We start from the raw sequence: 21967 nt of genomic DNA, 5'->3' as shown, positions 1-21967 counted from the left end.
CCACCAACGGAGTGAGTCTCTGGTCCTCTGATTTACTTGTATCTTCGGAGACAAGTCTGTATAGTCCCCATTCCACTGACTGAGCATGCACAGTTGTAATGGTCTTAGATGAATGCGCGCAAAAGGAACTATGTCCATCGCCGCCACCATCAACCCGATCACTTCCATGCACTGAGCTATGGAAGGAAGAGGAACGGAATGAAGTATCCGACAAGAGTCCAGAAGCTTTGTTTTTCTGGCCTCTGTTAGAAAGATCCTCATTTCTAAGGAGTCTATAATTGTTCCCAAGAAGGGAACCCTTGTTGACGGGGATAGAGAACTCTTTTCCACGTTCACTTTCCAGCCGTGAGATCTGAGAAAGGCCAGGACAATGTCCGTGTGAGCCTTTGCTTGAGGAAGGGACGACGCTTGAATCAGAATGTCGTCCAGGTAAGGTACTACTGCAATGCCCCTTGGTCTTAGCACCGCTAGAAGGGACCCTAGCACCTTTGTGAAAATCCTTGGAGCAGTGGCTAATCCGAAAGGAAGCGCCACGAACTGGTAATGTTTGTCCAGGAATGCAAACCTTAGGAACCGATGATGTTCCTTGTGGATAGGAATATGTAGATACGCATCCTTTAAATCCACCGTGGTCATAAATTGACCTTCCTGGATGGAAGGAAGGATAGTTCGAATGGTTTCCATCTTGAACGATGGGACCTTGAGAAATTTGTTTAAGATCTTGAGATCTAGGATTGGTCTGAACGTTCCCTCTTTTTTGGGAACTATGAACAGATTGGAGTAGAACCCCATCCCTTGTTCTCTTAATGGAACAGGATGAATCACTCCCATTTTTAACAGGTCTTCTACACAATGTAAGAACGCCTGTCTTTTTATGTGGTCTGAAGACAACTGCGACTTGTGGAACCTCCCCCTTGGGGGAAGTCCCTTGAATTCCAGAAGATAACCCTGGGAGACTATTTCTAGCGCCCAAGGATCCAGAACATCTCTTGCCCAAGCCTGAGCGAAGAGAGAGAGTCTGCCCCCCACCAGATCCGGTCCCGGATCGGGGGCCAATATTTCATGCTGTCTTGGTAACAGTGGCAGGTTTCTTGGCCTGCTTTCCCTTGTTCCAGCCTTGCATTGGTCTCCAAGCCGGCTTGGCCTGAGAAGTATTACCCTCTTGCTTAGAGGGCGTAACACCTTGGGCTGGTCCGTTTTTACGAAAGGGACGAAAATTAGGTCTATTTTTTGCCTTGAAGGGCCGATCCTGAGGAAGGGCGTGGCCCTTACCCCCAGTGATATCAGAGATAATCTCTTTCAAGTCAGGACCAAACAGCGTTTTCCCCTTGAAAGGAATGTTTAGTAGCTTGTTCTTGGAAGACGCATCAGCCGACCAAGATTTCAACCAAAGCGCTCTGCGCGCCACAATAGCAAACCCAGAGTTCTTAGCCGCTAACTTAGCCAATTGCAAAGAGGCGTCTAGAGTGAAAGAATTAGCCAATTTGAGAGCATTGATTCTGTCCATAATCTCCTCATAAGGAGGAGAGTCACTATCGAGCACCTTAAGCAGTTCATCAAACCAGAAATATGCGGCTGTAGTGACAGGGACAATGCATGAAATGGGTTGTAGAAGGTAACCCTGCTGAACAAACATCTTTTTAAGCAAACCTTCTAATTTTTTATCCATAGGATCTTTGAAAGCACAACTATCCTCTATGGGAATAGTGGTGCGTTTGTTTAAAGTAGAAACCGCTCCCTCGACCTTGGGGACTGACTGCCATAAGTCCTTTCTGGGGTCGACCATAGGAAACAATTTTTTAAATATGGGGGGAGGGACGAAAGGAATACCGGGCCTTTCCCATTCTTTATTAACAATGTCCGCCACCCGCTTGGGTATAGGAAAAGCTTCTGGGAGCCCCGGCACCTCTAGGAACTTGTCCATTTTACATAGTTTCTCTGGGATGACTAAATTTTCACAATCATCCAGAGTGGATAATACCTCCTTAAGCAAAATGCGGAGATGTTCCAATTTAAATTTAAATGTAATCACATCAGATTCAGCCTGCTGAGAAATGTTCCCTAAATCAGTAATTTCTCCCTCAGACAAAACCTCCCTGGCCCCCTCAGATTGGGTTAGGGGCCCTTCAGAGATATTAATATCAGCGTCGTCATGCTCTTCAGTAACTAAAACAGAGCAGCCACGCTTACGCTGACAAGGGTTCATTTTGGCTAAAATGTTTTTGACAGAATTATCCATTACAGCCGTTAATTGTTGCATAGTAAGGAGAATTGGCGCGCTAGATGTACTAGGGGCCTCCTGAGTGGGCAAGACTCGTGTAGACGAAGGAGGGAATGATGCAGTACCATGCTTACTCCCCTCACTTGAGGAATCATCTTGGGCATCATTGTCATTATCACATAAATCACATTTATTTAAATGAATAGGAATTCTGGCTTCCCCACATTCAGAACACAGTCTATCTGGTAGTTCAGACATGTTAAACAGGCATAAACTTGATCAGAAAGTACAAAAAACGTTTTAAAATAAAACCGTTACTGTCACTTTAAATTTTAAACTGAACACACTTTATTACTGCAATTGCGAAAAAACATGAAGGAATTGTTCAAAATTCACCAAATTTTCACCACAGCGTCTTAAAGCCTTGAAAATATTGCACACCAATTTTGGAAGCTTTAACCCTTAAAATAACGGAACCGGAGCCGTTTTAAGCTTTAAACCCCTTTACAGTCCCTGGTATCTGCTTTGCTGAGACCCAACCAAACCCACAGGGGAATACGATACCAAATGACGCCTTCAGAAGTCTTTTATAAGTATCAGAGCTCCTCTCACATGCGACTGCATGCCATGCCTCTCAAAAACAAGTGCGCAACACCGGCGCGAAAATGAGACTCTGCCTATGCTTTGGGAAAGCCCCTAAAGAATAAGGTGTCTAAAACAGTGCCTGCCGATATTATTAAATCAAAATACCCAGAATAAATGATTCCTCAAGGCTAAATAAGTGTTAATATCAATCGATTTAGCCCAAAAAAAGTCTACAGTTTAAATAAGCCCTTGTGAAGCCCTTATTTACAATCGTAATAAACATGGCTTACCGGATCCCATAGGGAAAATGACAGCTTCCAGCATTACATCGTCTTGTTAGAATGTGTCATACCTCAAGCAGCAAGAGACTGCAAACTGTTCCCCCAACTGAAGTTAATTGCTCTCAACAGTCCTGTGTGGAACAGCCATGGATTTTAGTTACGGTTGCTAAAATCATTTTCCTCATACAAACAGAATTCTTCATCTCTTTTCTGTTTCTGAGTAAATAGTACGTACCAGCACTATTTGAAAATAACAAACTCTTGATTGAATAATGAAAAACTACAGTTAAACACTAAAAAACTCTAAGCCATCTCCGTGGAGATGTTGCCTGTACAACGGCAAAGAGAATGACTGGGGTAGGCGGAGCCTAGGAGGGATCATGTGACCAGCTTTGCTGGGCTCTTTGCCATTTCCTGTTGGGGAAGAGAATATCCCACAAGTAAGGATGACGCCGTGGACCGGACACACCTATGTTGGAGAAACAACAGGGTGGGCCGTGGACTCGTCGTATCGTAAAAGAAATACATTTATCAGGTAAGCATAAATTTCCTTTTCTTTTACAAGATATGACGCGTCCTCTGATTTCATCCTTACTTATGGGATAGAATACCAAAGCTATAGGACACGGATGAAAGGGAGGGACAAGACAGGAACCTAAACGGAAGGCACCACTGATTGAAGAACCTTTCTCCCAAAAACGGCCTTGAACAAGGCAAGTGTCAAATTTGTAAAATTTGGAAAAAGTGTGAAGAGAAGACCAAGTTGCAGCCTTGCAAATCTGTTCAACAGAAGCATCATTTTTAAATGCCCATGAGGAAGCCACAACCCTAGTAGAAAGAGCCATAATTCTTTCAGGAGGCTGCTGTCCAGCAGTCTCATATGCCAAACGGATTATGCTCTTCAGCCAAAAAGAAAGAGGTAGCCGTAGCTTTCTGGCCCCTACGTTTTCCAGAAAAAAAAAAATAATGAAGATGATTGACGAAATTCCTTAGTCGCCTGTAAGTAAAACTTCAAGGCACGGACCACGTCCAAGTTATGTAACAGACGCTCCTATTTAGAAGAAGGATCAGGACACAAGGAAGGAACAACAATTTCCTGATTAATATTCTTATTAGAAACAACCGTAGGAAGAAAACCAGGTTTGGTACGTAACACCACCTTATCAGAATGGAAAATAAGATAAGGAGAATCACATTGTAAAGCTGAAAGCTCAGAAACTGTGCGAGCAGAAGAAATAGCAACCAAAAATAATACCTTCCAAGATAACTTAATATCTATGGAATGCATGGGTTCAAAAGGAACCCCTTGAAGAACATTAAGAACTAAATTCAAATTCCAAGGAGGAGCAATTGTTCTAAACACAGGTCTGATTCTAGTCAGAGCCTGACAAAAAGATTGAACATCTGACAGACGTTTGTGTAGCAAAATAGACAAAGCAGAAATCTGTCCCTTTAAGGAACTTGCTGACAACCCTTTCTCCAATCCTTCTTGGAGAAAACATAAAATCCTGGGAATCCTAACCCTACTCCATGAGTAGCCCTTGGATTCGCACCAATAAAGACATTTACGCCATATCTTATGGTAAATGTTTCTAGTAACAGGCTTACGTGCCTGGATCAAGGTATCAATCACCGAATCAGAGAACCCTCGCTTAGATAAAATCAAGCGTTCAATCCCCAAGCAGTCAGCTGCAGAGAAACTAGATTCGGATGATGGAAGGGTCCCTGAATGAGAAGGTCCTGCCTCAATGGAAGCTTCCACGGTGGCAGAGAGGACATGTCCACCAAATCGTCATACCAAGTACTGCAAGGCCACGCAGGAGCAATGAAAATCACAGAAGCCCTAACCTGTTTGATCCGAGCAATCACCCGGGGAAGGAGAGCAAACTATGGAAACACATAAGCTAGGTTGAACGACCAAGGCATCTATCAGTTCGGCCTGAGGATCCCTGAACCTGGATCCGTATCTCGGGAGCTTGACATTCTGACGAGATGCCATAAGATCCAGCTCCGGTCTGCCCCATCTGAGAATCAGGGTGGCAAAGACCTCTGGATGGAGTTCCCATTCCCCCGGATGAAACGTCTGTCTGCTCAAAAAAAAACGCTTCCCAGTTGTCCACTCCTGGGATGTAGATTGCTGACATAAGAGTGAGAAATTATTTTGGATACTTCTGTCATCGCTAAGGAACACCTTGTTCTTCCCTGATGATTGATGTAAGCCACAGTCGTGATATTGTCCGACTGAAACCGGATGAACGAGGCCAAGCCTGAAGCGCATTGAATATTGCTCTCAATTCCAGAATATTGATTGGAAGTAGAGACTCCGACCGAGTCCACAAACCCTGAGCCTTCAGTGAATTCCAGACTGCACGCCAACCTAGTAGACTGGCGTCCGTTGTCACTATCACCCATGAGGGTCTGCGGAAGCACGTCCCTTGGGACGGATGATCCGGCGACAACCACCAAAGAAGAGAGTCTCTTGTCTCCTGATCCAGATCTATCTGATGAGACAAATTTGCATAATCTCCATTCCACTGTCTGAGCATGCTCAGTTGTAGAGGTCTGAGATGAAAACGAGCAAACGGAATGATGTCCATTGCCGCCACCATCAATCCAATTACTTCCATGCATTGAGCCACTGATGGCCGAGGATTGGACTGAAGGGCTCAGCATGTATTCAGAATCTTTAACTTTCTGACTTCCGTCAAGAAGATTTTCATGGATATAGAATCTATTAGAGTTCCCAGGAAAGGAAACCTTGTCTGGGGAATTAGTGAACTCTTTTCTAGATTCACCTTCCACCCGTGAGTCCTTAGAAAGGACAGAACCATGTCGGTATGAGACTTTGTCAGTTGATAAGACGACGCCTAGATCAGAATATCGTCCAGATAAGGCGCCACTGCAATGCCCCATGGTCTGAGAACTGCCAGCAAAGACCCTAGAACCTTCGTGAAGATCCTGGGTGCCGTGGCCAGCCCGAAGGGTAGAGCCACGAACTGAAAATGTTTGTCCAGAAAGGCAAATCTTTGGAACTGGCGATGATCTTTGTGGATAGGAATATGAAGAATTGCATCCTTTAAGTCCACGGTAGTCATATATTGACCGTCCTGTATCAACGGAAGGATTGTCCGAATAGTCTCCATCTTGAAGGATGGAACTCTGAGAAACTTGTTTAGACTCTTGAGATCTAAAATGGGTCAAAACGTTCCCTCTTTTGTGAGAACCACAAAAAGATTTGAGTAAAACCCCTGCCCCTGTTCCTGTATTGGAACGGGACAAATTACTCCCATAGTGGAGAGGTCTTTTACACAACATAAGAACGCCCCTCTTTATCTGGTCTACAGACAATCGTGAAAGCGGGAACCTTCCCCTTGTGAAGGAATGTTTTAACTCCAGCTGATACCCTTGAGACACAATTTCTAGTGTCCATGGATCCTGAACATCTCTTATCCAAGCCTGGACAAAGAGAGAAAGTCTGCCCCCGACTAGATCCAGTCCCGGATCGGGGGCCGCCCCTTTATGATGTCTTAGCAGCAGCAGCGGGCTTCTTGGATTGTTTACCCTTGTTCCAAGCCTGGTTGGTTTTCCAGACAGACTTGGCTTGAGCAAAATTCCCTTCCTGTTAAACGGAAAAGGAAGCGGGGACTCCCTTGAAGTTTCGAAAGGAACGAAAATTACTTTGTCTGGCCCTCTGCTTAGATGATTTATCCTGAGGTAGGTGGTGACCCTTACCTCCCGTAATGTCAGAAATGATCTCTTTCAAGTCAGGCCCGAATAAGGTCTTCCCCTTGAAAGGAATAGCCAAAAGTTTGGATTTAGAGGACACATCCGCAGACCAAGACTTTAACCATAAGGCTCTGAACGCTAAAATGGCAAATCCTGTATTCTTAGCCGCTAATTTGGCGATCTGGAAAGCGGCATCCGTAAAAAAAAAAGAATTTGCCAGCTTAAGGGCCTTTATTCTATTCAGAATTTCCTCTAAGGAAGTCTCAGTCTTAAGAGACTCTTCTAAGGCATCAATAGACTCTAAGGCAAGAGATTATGTAACATAGTACACCATACTGTCTCTCACTACTTGGTTTATTGTTGCATTGTTTATCGCTTTATAGCTTCAATGTTCTAATTATTCTACTGACTGTTTTCATTATTTACCCCGTGATTCATATATCCTGAATCTCTAATAGAGTATTTGCAGAGTCAATTTAGGTTTTAAACAAATTGTACCTATTAATTTGTATGTGGGAGAGTGATTCTGTTCCTCCCCTATGATTGACCAATCACTGTGTAAGACAACCTATTTAAACATGTCCACTACTTAGTGTCAGCAGGTTTATGATTACGGCATTGGCGAAACTAGTCAGACCAGCCTGCATCTTTTTACCTTTTGTGCTGTGATGTTTTAACATTGGAAAATAAAGGATTGGATTGTATGCATTCAAGAACGACTGCTGCCTCCTCTTTTGAATTTACTATTTGTCCGGGACTACAAGGAGTCCTTTCTTTGGCAGCATATCTTTTTTGTGGATCCTCACACTCTAACAACTTGACAATGGCAGCAACAGGTATAAGGATTGAGCAACGGGTTTTCAACACATTGATTGGCCAGCCGCAACACACCCCCATCTTTACACGCCCCTGATGACGTCACACACTGCATTGCACAGATCCAGAAGATAACAGCACACAGGAACGGAGAGGAGACAGCGTGTTTAAGGGAACTGGCGGTTTAGCCTGAATTTGTCCCCACGCTGAGAGATTTTCGCCGCCGAGGAGTTCCTACGGCTGCTAACCGGACATGATCCTGTAACCTCTTGGCAGAAGGGTGAGTTTACGGATCCCCTATTCCGCACAGTGGATGCCGCTGGAGGATTGGGGCTCTGGTGTAATTGGGCTGTTTGCTTGTAAACTTACGGCTGGGCACCACGTATCCATTATTACCTGCCACTGCAATTATAAGACTTAGAGTGCTCTAATTCCAAGTGAATGTGGACAAGTGTCTGGGAACTGTTCTCTATGTTTGCAATTAAATACATTAACAGGTACCCCTTGATAACATACTACATGTGGACCAAATTTCCCATTTTATATGAGGCCAATCACATTTTGTACTTTGGCCAATTTAGGAAATTTTCCCCATTATGACTAATAGGACTTTAGTATATGTGTCTAGGATTGAGTGATTCTGATACCGACATATGAAATCAGATTATATGATAGTGGTGGTGGTACAATTGTTATAGCCATAATCCGCCTCATGAAACACACCAAGGTATTCTAGCAAGGCAAAAGGAGCGCATGCCAAAACTGTCCTGCAGCAGGAAAGTGTTAGCCCATGCATCACCGCAAGAAAGCTGATGAACAGCGCCATTTTGTACAATGCTGTCACCGACAGATTTAAAGAAAAAAAAAACAACAACCCACCAGTCTCAAAGTATAAAAGTGCTCCGTTATGAGGAGACCGGAGCACAAACGGTTTAGAATGCTGAGCATAACCTTGTTTGCAAAGCTGCTTGTTTGGCCACCAAGCCGCAACAGCTATCTTATTCTCCAAGACTAGTATCTGAACACACAGAATAAACAGACACACACCGACTTCTGATATGCAGTCACTAGCCATTAGAAAAGGGATCCGGTGGTCTTACAGTGCATATTTGTGAACACCTTACACCTCAATATATACTAAGCAACTAGCCTGTGTAGGGGGGGAAAGAAAAGCTAAAAAGGACTTACTCCTGCTGTTCCAAACCTATGATTAAAAACACAGAAAATTAGTCCCCTGTAACTAACAGGTCAGGACAAGCTGAGGGAGCAAACATTGTTGGCCTACTGAGGGAGGCTAGGGAACATCCCTATGAAACAAAAAAACAAAACAAAAAAAAAAACAGAATTTATGCTTACCTGATAAATTACTTTCTCTTACGGTGTATCCAGTCCACAGATTCATCCTTACTTGTGAAATATTCTCATTCCCTACAGGAAGTGGCAAAGAGAGCACACAGCAGAGCTGTCCATATAGCTCCCCCTCAGGCTCCGCCCCCCCAGTCATTCGACCGGCGGTTAGGAGAAAAAAGGAGAAACCATAGGGTGCAGTGGTGACTGTAGTTTTACAAAATTAAATTTGAACCTGACTTAATTGCCAGGGCGGGCCGTGGACTGGATACACCGTAAGAGAAAGTAATTTATCAGGTAAGCATAAATTCTGCTTTCTCTTACATGGTGTATCCAGTCCACGGATTCATCCTTACTTGTGGGATTCCAATACCAAAGCTTTAGGACACGGATGAAGGGAGGGAACAAGTCAGGTAACCTAAACGGAAGGCACCACTGCTTGCAAAACCTCTCTTTTAATTCCAAAGAAGGAGTTTAGCAGAGCCCATGGGTGGATTCGATTTCCTCAACCTGCTGCTTCGTAGGCTGGCATGCTAACCACTAAGCTAAGCTAGGGTTTTCTAACACCACATTCACTTTACCCTCCCGTGGAGATGCTACTTGTTAGAGCGGCAAAGAGAATGACGGGGGGCGGAGCCTGAGGGGGAGCTATATGGACAGCTCTGCTGTGTGCTCTCTTTGCCACTTCCTGTAGGGAATGAGAATATCCCACAAGCAAGGATGAATCCGTGGACTGGATACACCATGTAAGAGAAAAAAAGGTAAACTCCCTTAACCCTCTTCTAGTAACTATCCATTAAGGATTTCCATAAGAATAAATCCTGCAGAGCACCTCCATCTCTGTCCAACTCCTAGACGAGGATTTCGTGGACTTACTACCATTGGAAAGAAAAATTACTCATTAAGAACTTTAGATATTACTGCCCTATATTTTCCTGCGCTTATTTCTGCGGAGTAACAGCTCCTGAGTGAATAGGAAGGCATGGGAAGGTGAGGGGTAGGGGTTACCACCAGGAGAGAAGTCAGTGCTTCAGAGAAGGCTCCAAAGTCCTTTTGAGAGTAATACAATTATATAAAATGCACCAAACAAATACTTTTTCCTCATGGCCATGATAAGAATAGATAGGGACCTGAAAAAAAAAAAAAAGTGTGTCATGAGGAATGCAAGCTAAGTACCCTGGCTATGTTGCACCTGTGTCAGAGTACCTACAAATAGCCTCTAGGCTGTGTGTGTGCTGTGTAAAGTCACTTACCTAAACGCAGCACCCTTCCACTGGTTTACCAGGCATGTCAAACACTTGTTAATACAGCTGCAGCAATATCCAGTAGAGAGCCCATCCAGTGCAGGTATCAAGTACCGCAGAGGAATGCAGTAAGAAATACCGGTGTCCCTCAAGGGGAGGCTAAGGATGAGTCCCCGCAATATCAGAGGGTAGTTATGGCTGAATTCCCAAAGGGAAATGCTGTGCACATAACAGGGTAATTTATCATTCAGCTGCTGGGAAATGTATCTTCTGTCTTTGTGAATGATAATTCCCAGGGACTCAAGTTCTCACATTGGCCTGAGCTCCCAAATTTAAATCCATGAGCAAGTAGGTGGAAACACCTCTATTCTCAAGCAACTCCTACGAGGCCAAGAACAAAACTAAGAGGGGAGGTGGAAGGGATTTTAAGTGCCGATATGGATTCTTGACCTCCTCCTAGTGTCAGGAAATATTTATCATGTGTTTTGGAAGACCATGCACCATAATTTTACGAAAGAAAGCGCATTGGTGTTGAAAGTAAAGGTACAGACCGCGAGAGGGAATTGGTAAGCCATCCTGTCAACCAGCAGTATCACTGCCGTTTGTGCTACCACACTTTGCAGTGCAATGTGAAACTGTATGCAATCCCTCCTCCCACTTACCCCTGCCTGCATGGCCTAGAAAGAATACAGCCACATAGGGCTAATTTTTAGATTCGGCTGGAGGCAGCCAGCTAGGGTTACTGGGAGGCACCAATGGGTGTCTTGGTCTATCCCAACCAGAGTGCCAGGACCCAATTTTAAAGTTCCAGGTTTGTTGAGCATGGATTGCTCTTTACCTATAGAACATTTTTTTTTAGCAAATAACTCCCTTAAAGGAGTAATGTACTCACTCCGTTATCCAGCACTCGAACGGAAACATTGTGGTGTGCACACTCTTGACCACTGTATAGATCAAAGTCTCTGATAAGAAAAATCTAAAAGTGGAGCAGCATAATCCAAATTCTTTGCAATGTAAATGTATTCACATATAAAAATGCTCACATACACATGTGAATAAATCTACATTGCAAAGTATTTGGCTGGTGCTGCTCAACTTTTTGATTTTTGGATAATGTACTAAGTAAAGTAGCTGCTAAAGTTATAAATTACAGGTAACTGCAGGGACACTTTTTTTCAAATGGCCTGGGCTCTTTTTTCTACCCCGACTGCCAATACCAATTGATTGCATATCTTTTCTATAACAAATACTACAGTATTGAAAATAACAGTATTAGTGGCAGTTACGGAAGGCAAAATCAGCTATTTCAAATGAATGTTCCCTAAATCAAGCTAAAGGCCCCATGGTTATTTGCTAGGTTACTGCCCATGCAAAATTAAAAAAAAAAAAAATAATTTTGATCAAATGACAAACTAAGCAGGTTTGCTTCATGTCACTCCTGCCTTACTTTTAACCTGCCCTGCTTTACACAACTTTGAATCATGTGTAATGGAGATAAATGCTGTCCACTGTGCCAAATAGCCAGCAAATATATATTTTTTAATAATTGTATTAAAATGACAATTTGTTATGGTTTCAAAAAAACATTAAAAATAACTGCATTAAGGTTTTTCCACAATAGCTAAACATATGCAAGGTGGGGTTGGGGTGGAGGGTGTGGTATGGGCGACTAGTAGGGTCAGAAGTGGCAAGTAACATTTTGGCTTGGCTAGTAGCTTACCACTTGAAATGTTGAGCATATAATTATTCACACAAACATAAAATATCCTATATTTAATATGAGGGACAGAACTAGTTCCTGAACATATTAGCCAATCACTGTGTAGCAGGTGGTCAGGAAAATGAATGAGCTGAAAAGCAGTATATATATATATATATATATATATATATATATATATATATATATATATATATATATATATATATATATATATATATATACATATACACACACACTCAGCGATGCAGGATCGACATCCCCCACCCGCAGCTCCTCTGTTCTTACGTCACCAATGACAAAACCGGCTTCCTTCAATCATGGCCCCCCCCCCCCCCCGAGCGTCCATCTCGTGAGGCCACGCCATGATTGGAGGAAGCCGGTTTTGTCATTGCTGTATAAGTACAGCATGAGAAGCGTGAAGGGAATCGCCGATCCTGCGTCGCTGAAGAGAAAGATATTTGTAAAATGTAAACTTTCATGAATGAAAGTGCCCCTGTTTTTAATAGTATTTTTAAAAACAGGGCACCAATTCATGAAAGTTTACATTTACTTTAACAATGGATAATTAAAAAGTTTTATGGGAAACTAAATTTTGATTTCAATGTCTATTTAAGCTTTATAAAACTGAGATTAAAACAAATAATAAAAAAAAAGTGTTACTTAACATGAAGTTAGTTCATATTTCACATAAAATCAATTTATAAAAGAAAAATTCAGATTTTTTTTTTACGAAAATAAATAGCATTAAAATATTACCTATAAAGGTCTGCTGAGCCTGCGAGTTTCCCCCTACCCTCGGGGAACACGAGTGAGGGTAGCTTGATGCATTCACACCCATGTCGTTAGTCACTCAGACATATTGCCTGTCGGCTTTTCAATATATAATCCCACATCTCCTTACAACAATATGTTGCTTCCTGCATGGACCTGCAACCCATTTCTAGAAAAGAAAAAATAATAAACAGATGTAGTACTTTGAAGAACACACAAATGTATAAATGTAAAAACATTGCACACAATATAAAGTAACTTGAAATAACAGTGGTTAAATTCACTCTGACCATACATTTATATATAAAATATTGATCTAAAACTGGTACAAGTGGAAATTCCCAGTTGTATGGGACAATCAGTACTTATGTAGCTTTTAAAGGGATACTAAATACATTTTATGCACCTCCCTGTAAATCATCGGTGCTGTCATTACACTGCAGGTATCTCAAGATTTGCAGCACATGTGCAAACATATCAGCACTGCAGTTTAATGAAAAATAGATGTCAACACCCATAACTAGAGGGAGGTGGGGGATAGCTTACAAAACACTTTGCTTATAAAATGTATTTAGTGTTTAATGTCCCTTTAAGAGTACCACCTTTCTACTTTTAAAAGTAATGAGCCATACTAAAACCACTAAACAAATCTTTATGAAATTTGGCATGCAAATACATTTTATTGCCTAATAAGCACTTTTATTTAAAGGTTTGTCTGCTGACATATAAATGCTGAAAAAAAAGAATTTATGCTTACCTGATAAATTGCTATCTCCAACGGTGTGTCCGGTCCACGGCGTCATCCATAACTTGTGGGAATATTCTCTTCCCCAACAGGAAATGGCAAAGAGCACAGCAAAAGCTGTCCATATAGTCCCTCCTAGGCTCCGCCCACCCCAGTCATTCGACCGACGGACAGGAGAAAAACAGGAGAAACCATAGGGTGCCGTGGTGACTGTAGTTAAAGAAAGAAATTCATCAAACCGGATTAAAAAACCAGGGCAGGCCGTGGACCGGACACACCGTTGGAGAAAGTAATTTATCAGGTAAGCATAAATTCTGTTTTCTCCAACATTGGTGTGTCCAGTCCACGGCGTCATCCATAACTTGTGGGAACCAATACCAAAGCCTTAGGACACGGATGAAGGGAGGGAGCCAATCAGGTTACCTAAACAGAAGGCACCACGGCTTGCTAAAACCTTTCTCCCAAAAATAGCCTTCGAAGAAGCAAAAGTATCAAATTTGTAGAATTTGGCAAAAGTGTGCAGGGAAGACCAAGTCGCTGCCTTACATATCTGATCAACAGAAGCCTCGTTCTTGAAGGCCCATGTGGAAGCCACAGCCCTAGTAGAGTGAGCTGTGATGCGTTCGGGAGGCTGCCGTCCGGCAGTCTCATAAGCCAATCGGATGATGCTTTTCAGCCAAAAGGAAAGAGAGGTAGCAGTAGCTTTTGACCTCTCCTCTTGCCAGAATAAACGACAAACAGAGAAGACGTTTGTCTGAAATCCTTTGTTGCTTCTAGATAGAACTTCAAAGCACGAACTACATCTAAATTGTGTAACAAACGTTCCTTCTTAGAAACTGGATTCGGACACAAAGAAGGCACAACTATTTCCTGGTTAATATTCTTGTTGGAAACAACCTTTGGAAGGAAACCAGGTTTAGTATGCAAAACAACCTTATCTGAATGTTACACCAGATAGGACGGATTATACTACAAAGCAGATAACTCAGAAACTCTTCTAGCAGAAGAAATAGCAACCAAAAACAGAACTTTCCAAGATAACATCTTGATATCTATGGAATGTAGAGGTTCAAACAGAACCCCTTGAAGAACTGAAAGAACTAAATTCAGACTCCAGGGAGGAGTCAAAGGTCTGTAAACAGGCTTGATCCTGACCAAAGCCTGAACAAAAGCTTGAACATCTGGCACAGCTGCCAGTCGTTTGTGTAACAAGACAGATAAAGCAAAAATCTGTCCCTTTAGAGAACTCGCTGATAATCCCTTATCCAAACCTTCTTGAAGAAAAGAAAGGATCCTAGGAATTTTGATCTTACTCCATGAGAATCCCTTGGATTCACACCAACAAATATATCTTTTCCATAGTTTATGGTAAATTTTTCTAGTTACAGGTTTTCTGGCTTGTACCAGAGTATCTATCACAGAATCCGAAAACCCACGCTTAGATAAAATCAAGCGTTCAATTTCCAAGCCGTCAGCTGCAGGGAAAATAGATTTGGATGTTCGAATGGACCCTGTACAAGAAGATCCTGTCTCAAAGGTAGCTTCCATGGTGGAGCCGATGACATATTCACCAGGTCTGCATACCAAGTCCTGCGTGGCCACGCAGGAGCTATCAAGATCACCGAGGCCCTCTCCTGTTTGATCCTGGCTACCAGCCTGGGGATGAGAGGAAACGGTGGAAACACATAAGCTAGGTTGAAGGCCCAAGGCGCTACTAATGCATCCACTAGAGTCGCCTTGGGATCCCTGGATCTGGACCCGTAGCAAGGAACCTTGAAGTTCTCAGATAATCCGCCTCCCAGTTTTCCACTCCTGGGATGTGGATCGCAGATAGGTGGCAGGAGTGATCCTCTGCCCATTTTATGATTTTGGTCACTTCTCTCGTCGCCAGGGAACTCCTTGTTCCCCCCTGATGGTTGATGTAAGCAACAGTCGTCATGTTGTCTGATTGGAATCTTATGAATCTAGCCTTTGCTAGTTGAGGCCAAGCCCTGAGAGTATTGAATATCGCTCTCAGTTCCAGAATGTTTATCGGGAGAAGAGACTCTTCCCGAGACCATAGACCCTGAGCTTTCAGGGAGTCCCAGACCGCGCCCCAGCCCACTAGACTGGCGTCGGTCGTGACAATGACCCACTCTGGTCTGCGGAAGCTCATTCCCTGGGACAGGTGATCCTGGATTAGCCACCAACGGAGTGAGTCTCTGGTCTTCTGATCTACTTGAATCACTGGAGACAAGTCTGTATAGTCCCCATTCCACTGTTTCAGCATGCACAGTTGTAATGGTCTTAGATGAATTCGCGCAAAAGGAACTATGTCCATTGCTGCAACCATCAACCCTACTACTTCCATGCACTGAGCTATGGAAGGTCGTGGAACAGAGTGAAGAACTTGACAAGCGTTTAGAAGTTTTGACTTTGACATCTGTCAGGAAAATCTTCATTTCTAAAGAATCTATTATTGTCCCCAAGAAAGGAACTCTTGTCGACGGAGACAGGGAACTCTTTTCTATGATCACCTTCCACCAGTGAGATCTGAGAAAGGCCAGAACGATGTCTGTGTGAGCCTTTGCCTTTGAAAGAGACGACGCTTGTATTAGAATGTCGTCCAAGTACGGTACTACTGCAATGCCCCTTGGTCTTAGAACCGCTAGAAGGGACCCGAGTACCTTTGTGAAAATCCTTGGAGCAGTGGCTAGCCCGAATGGGAGAGCCACAAACTGGTAATGTTTGTCCAGAAAGGCGAACCTTAGGAACTGATGATCTTTGTGGATAGGAATATGTAGATACGCATCCTTTAGATCCACGGTAGTCATAAATTGACCCTCCTGGATTGAAGGTAAAATCGTTCGAATAGTTTCCATTTTGAACGATGGCACTCTGAGAAATTTGTTTAGGATCTTTAAATCCAGAATTGGTCTGAAAGTTCACTCTTTTTTGGGAACTACAAACAGATTTGAGTAAAACCCCATTCCTTGTTCCACAGTTGGAACTGGGTGTATCACACCCATTTTTAACAGGTCTTCTACACAATGTAAGAATGCATGTCTCTTTATTTGGTTTGAGGATAAGTGAGACATGTGGAACCTTCCCCTTGGGGGTAGTTCCTTGAATTCCAGAAGATAACCCTGAGAAACTATTTCTAGTGCCCAGGGATCCTGAACATCTCTTGCCCAAGCCTGAGCGAAGAGAGAGTCTGCCCCCTACTAGATCCAACCCCGGATCGGGGGCTACTCCTTCATGCTGTTTTGGTAGCAGCAGCAGGCTTCTTGGCCTGCTTACCCTTGTTCCAGCCTTGCATCGGTTTCCAAGCTGGTTTGGTTTGCGAAGCATTACCCTCTTGTCTAGAGGCTGCAGAGTTGGAGGCCGGTCCGTTCCTGAAATTGCGAAAGGAATGAAAATTAGACTTATTCTTGGCCTTGAAAGGCCTATCTTGTGGGAGGGCGTGGCCTTTACCCCCAGTGATGTCAGAAATAATCTTTCAATTCTGGCCCAAAAAGGGTTTTACCCTTGAAAGGGATATTAAGCAATTTTGTCTTGGAAGATACATCCGCTGACCAAGACTTTAGCCAGAGCGCTCTGCACGCCAACAATTGCAAACCCTGAATTTTTTGCCGCTAATCTAGCTAACTGCAAAGCGGCATCTAAAATAAAGGAATTAGCTAACTTAAGTGCGTGAATTCTGTCCATAACCTCCTCATACGGAGTCTCTCTACTGAGCGACTTTTCTAGTTCCTCGAACCAGAACCACGCTGCTGTAGTGACAGGAATAATGCACAAAATAGGTTGCAGGAGGTAACCTTGCTGTACAAAAATCTTTTTAAGCAAACCCTCCAATTTTTTATCCATAGGATCTTTGAAAGCACAATTATCCTCGATAGGAATAGTAGTGCGCTTAGCTAGTGTAGAAACTGCCCCCTCGACCTTAGGGACTGTCTGCCATAAGTCCTTTCTGGGGTCGACCATAGGAAATAATGTCTTAAATATAGGAGGGGGGACAAAAGGTATGCCGGGCTTCTCCCACTCCTTATTCACTATGTCCGCCACCCGCTTGGGTATAGGAAAAGCATCGGGGTGCACCGGAACCTCTAGGAACTTGTCCATCTTGCACAATTTTTCTGGAATGACCAGGTTGTCACAATCATCCAGAGTAGATAGCACCTCCTTAAGCAGTGCTCTAATTTAAATGTCACAACATCAGGTTCTGCCTGTTGAGAAATTCTACCTGAATCAGAAATTTCCCCATCTGACAAAACCTCCCTCATGGCCACTTCAGATTGGTGTGAGGGTATGACAGAGCAATTATCAGCGCCCTCCTGCTCTACAGTGTTTAAAACAGAGCAATCGCGCTTTCTCTGAAATGCAGGCATTTTGGATAAAATATTTGCTATGGAGTTATCCATTACTGCCGTCAATTGTTGCATAGTAACAAGCATTGGCGCGCTAGAAGTACTAGGGGTCTCCTGCGTGGGCAAAACTGGTGTAGACACAGAAGGAGATGATGTAGAACTATGTCTACTCCCTTCATCTGATGAATCATCTTGGGCAACTTTACTATCTGTGGCAGTACTGTCCTTACTTTGTTTGGACGCTATGGCACAATTATCACACAATTTTGAAGGGGTTGACACATTGGCTTCCATACATACAGAACATATTTTATCTGATGGCACAGACATGTTAAACAGGCTTAAACTTGTCAATAAAATACAAAAAACGTTTTAAAACAAAACCGTTACTGTCTCTTTAAATTTTAAACAGGGCACACTTTTTTACTGAATATGTGAAAAACTATGAAGGAATTGATCAATTTTAACCAAATTTTCACCACAGTGTCTTAAAGCATTCAAAGCATTGCACCCCAAGTTTCAGACCTTTAACCCTTAAAATGACAAAACCGGAGCCGTTTACAGTTTTAACCCCTCTACAGTCCCAGCTACAGCCTTTGCTGCGACTTTACCAAACCCAGGGGGGTATACGATACCAAATGAAACCTTCTAGGAACCTTTTCAACTACTTCCAGACCCACACACATGCAGCTGCATGTCCTGCTCTCAAAAGTAACTGCGCAGTAATGGCGCGAAAATGAGGCTCTGCCTACTACATAGAAGGCCCTTCCTGACTGAGAAGGTGTCTAAACCAGTGCCTGACGTAAAAAAACGTTCCCCAAAGTTATAAAGTGTGAATCTCAATATCAAGCTGTATAAAATGCCCAAATAAAGCAATCGATCTAGCCCATAAAAGTGTCTACCAGTTTTATAGCCCATATTAAGCCCTTTATTCTGTTTGAGACTAAGAAAATGGCTTACCGGTCCCCATGATGGGGAAAATGACAGCCTTCCAGCATTACTCAGTCTTGTTAGAAATATGGCTAGTCATACCTTAAGCAGAAAAGTCTGCCAACTGTTTCCCCCAACTGAAGTTATTTCATCTCAACAGTCCTATGTGGAAACAGCAAACGATTTTAGTTACTGCTGCTAAAATCATATTCCTCTCACAAACAGAATTCTTCATCTTTTTCTGTTTCAGAGTAAATAGTACATACCAGCACTATTTTAAATTATCAAACTCTTGATAGTAGAATAAAAAACTTCAACTAAACACCACATACTCTTCACCATCTCCGTGGAGATGTTGCTTGTTAAGCGGCAAAGAGAATGACTGGGGTGGGCGAAGCCTAGGAGGGACTATATGGACAGCTTTTGCTGTGCTCTTTGCCATTTCCTGTTGGGGAAGAGAATATGCCCACAAGTTATGGATGACGCCGTGGACCGGACACACCAATGTTGGAGAAATATAAATTTAAACCTTTGAGTGCTAAGCACTTTCCCACCTGGGTGCTAAGCTGTTCAAAGGTTTTTTTTTTGTTTTTTTTTCCAAATCACCACTTACACTGTTGGAGAGGTTAGGCGATTAACTTTCCAACAGTGGGTCTTGGGGTTCTGTAGCTGCTTAGATGCCCGAGATACAGGCTTTTAAGCAGCATGGCCCCTTTTCCTATCCTTAGCATTGTTAATGTTACATAAAGTTGCGTGGTGAAATCATCACGTCATTGCGCGTGACGTCACCATGCATAACTTGAAGCCCCAGCGATGCCTGTCCCTATACAGGCCCGATCACCGGGGTAGAAGCGAGTGGAAGCCCCCAGATCTCCCTCAAGGTGGGAGAGTGCTAGCGAAACTCTGCGACCGCTCAGAGACGTCATTAGCACTGAAAGGGTTAAGACATGTTCAGTCGCAGCATAGGAGTGTGGGTATTGTACTTTTTTGGAGAAAATGTGACTAGGAAAATAAAAGGAACATTAAATACACTGGAATTGCAAATTCAACAAGTGCATAAAAAAGCAATACAGGAGAACTTAATATGCACTTTAGACAAATTTCTAAATTTATGTCAACCCCAGTATCATGTGACAGCCATCAGCCAACCACATTCATATGGAGAGGCTGAACTCTTGCATACTCAGTAGCAGTGTGCATATAAAAAAACAGGAAAAAAAACGACTATGCACATTTTAATAATGGAAGGAAATAGGAAAGTCTCTAAAAACTGAATTTTCTATCTAAAATCATAGATTTCCCTTTAATGAACAAAACAAAATATTTGAAATCAAATTTTTAAAAAAAGCAAAGCAATGATTTTAACATTTGACTTGATAAAAGCTCTGGTATTAATGTAAGCTTTTTTTGCCACTGCACCCTACTTATAGATATGCATATATTTATTCATACATTAAATAAATGTTCTTCCCAGGACTTGGTCGCACCCCCCCAGCTAAATTTACTGACCACCAGGCTAAAATGTTAGCCATCATTAAGCTAAAATTAGCTATCATTAAAATGTTTTCAATGTTAATTGAAAATGAATGAAAATTTGAGCAATAAAATTTGAGCTTTAGGATAGCAGAAAATGTTATATACAAATAAAGAAAGTATTACAATGCCCCATCCAGATAATTTATAATGCCACCAAGCAGGAATTTTTTTCTGGAGAATTTCATCATATTGATACAGCAAAAAGGCTTGTTGGAAATTTAAAGATTACCCCTGAAATGGCATACTTATGCAACATTCCTGACACTGTGAAACGCGTCATGAGCAGGATTATGCAAAGCATCTGGATTTTAAGTACGGAAGCTTAAAGCGATGGTAAACGTGAGGGATACACAACTAGTATTTTAAATCTTTTTAACTGAAAAATAATAAATATGTAAACCATTTAAAAAAAAAAAAAAAAAAAAAAAGTTCTTTGTTTTAACTCAAAAAAAATAATTTTGTATGCTTTTGTACAAGTGATCCGGCCGCCCTGCAGTGCACATCCTAAAATAGGAAGGGCTTCTCAGCCTACTTGTGGTTAGCACATTTGGAGCAGTCTAGTGGAATCCCATACCCTCAGCGGAAGAGTGCAGTGTATTAGAAGGAAGAGCCTAGGAGAGTGAAGGGAGCGCGGGCTATGCTTTTCAACTGAAAGTAAGACATCTGATACGATATGCCGCATAATGAAAAAAAAAAAATGTTCTCTGCGGTGGGAAGGCGGAGCGATACTGCGTGAAAATTTTTAAAAAGTAATTTATTGATCTATAATAGAACAAAAAAAAAAAAAAAAACACTTTTAATGGCATACCTCTACTAGTACAATGTTTACCATCACTTTAACATCTGCTCTTCAATAAAATGTTCCAAAAGGCAGCATTGCCGTCCTCTCACACTAGGGGTATTTGTTTTAATAATTCAGTAAGAACTTTCAGGAGTCAGAGGACCATTTAGGAGAAAACTTTTTAAGTTATAGGGACAGTCAACACCAGAATTTTTTTTGTTTTAAAAGATAGATAATCCCTTAATTACCAATTCCCCAGTTTTGCATAAGCAACAGAGTTATAATTATACACGTTTTACCTCTGTAATTACCTTGTATCTAAGCCTCAGCAGACTGCCCCCTTATTTCAGTTCTTTTGACAGACTTGCATCTTAGCCAATCAGAGCTGTCTCCATGGTAAATTCACGTGCATGAGCTCAATGTTATCTATATGAAACACGTGAACTAATGCCCTCTAGTGGTGAAAAACTATCAAAATGCATTTAGATTAGAGGCGGCCTTCAAGGTCTAAGAAAATAGCATATGAACCTCCTAGGTTTAGCTTTCAACTAAGAATACCAATAGAACAAAGCAAAATTAGAGATACAAGTAAATTGGAAAGTTGTTTAAAAATTACATGCCCTATTTGAAACATAAAAAAAAAATTTGGACTTGACTGTCCCTTTAACACTTATAGGAACCACTCAAATGTTAATTACATAGACATTATTCATGCCCAATGCCTTCGTTTCACAATTAAGGGGCAGTAAACACTAAGATTTTTTTATAGAAAATATTCATGCATAAAATACTTTCATTATTTATGTTGTCCCCCTTTACATGTAATTTAGCTATGAAAATTGTGTCTTTTCTAATTTTCAGAAATTAATATGCACCCTGACGATTTCTCAGGGATAACATTGCATTTTATGCTAACAT

General features: G+C 42.1%; 1 protein-coding gene across 1 annotated transcript in view; it reads right to left on the bottom strand.

The window, feature by feature from the left end:
• The window catches only part of BTBD7 (BTB domain containing 7), a 388408-nt gene that overhangs the window by 344183 nt on the left and 22258 nt on the right, over positions 1–21967 (bottom strand). Inside the window, exon 2 of the mRNA XM_053710123.1 lies at positions 12697–12880. Within this exon, the coding sequence (XP_053566098.1) occupies positions 12697–12778 (82 nt within the window). The 5' untranslated portion in view covers positions 12779–12880. The remainder of the gene's footprint in view (positions 1–12696; positions 12881–21967) is intronic.

The sequence above is a fragment of the Bombina bombina genome, chromosome 1, assembly GCF_027579735.1.
Source record: "Bombina bombina isolate aBomBom1 chromosome 1, aBomBom1.pri, whole genome shotgun sequence".
NCBI lineage: Eukaryota > Metazoa > Chordata > Amphibia > Anura > Bombinatoridae > Bombina > Bombina bombina.
This window is presented reverse-complemented; position numbering and strand designations above follow the sequence as displayed.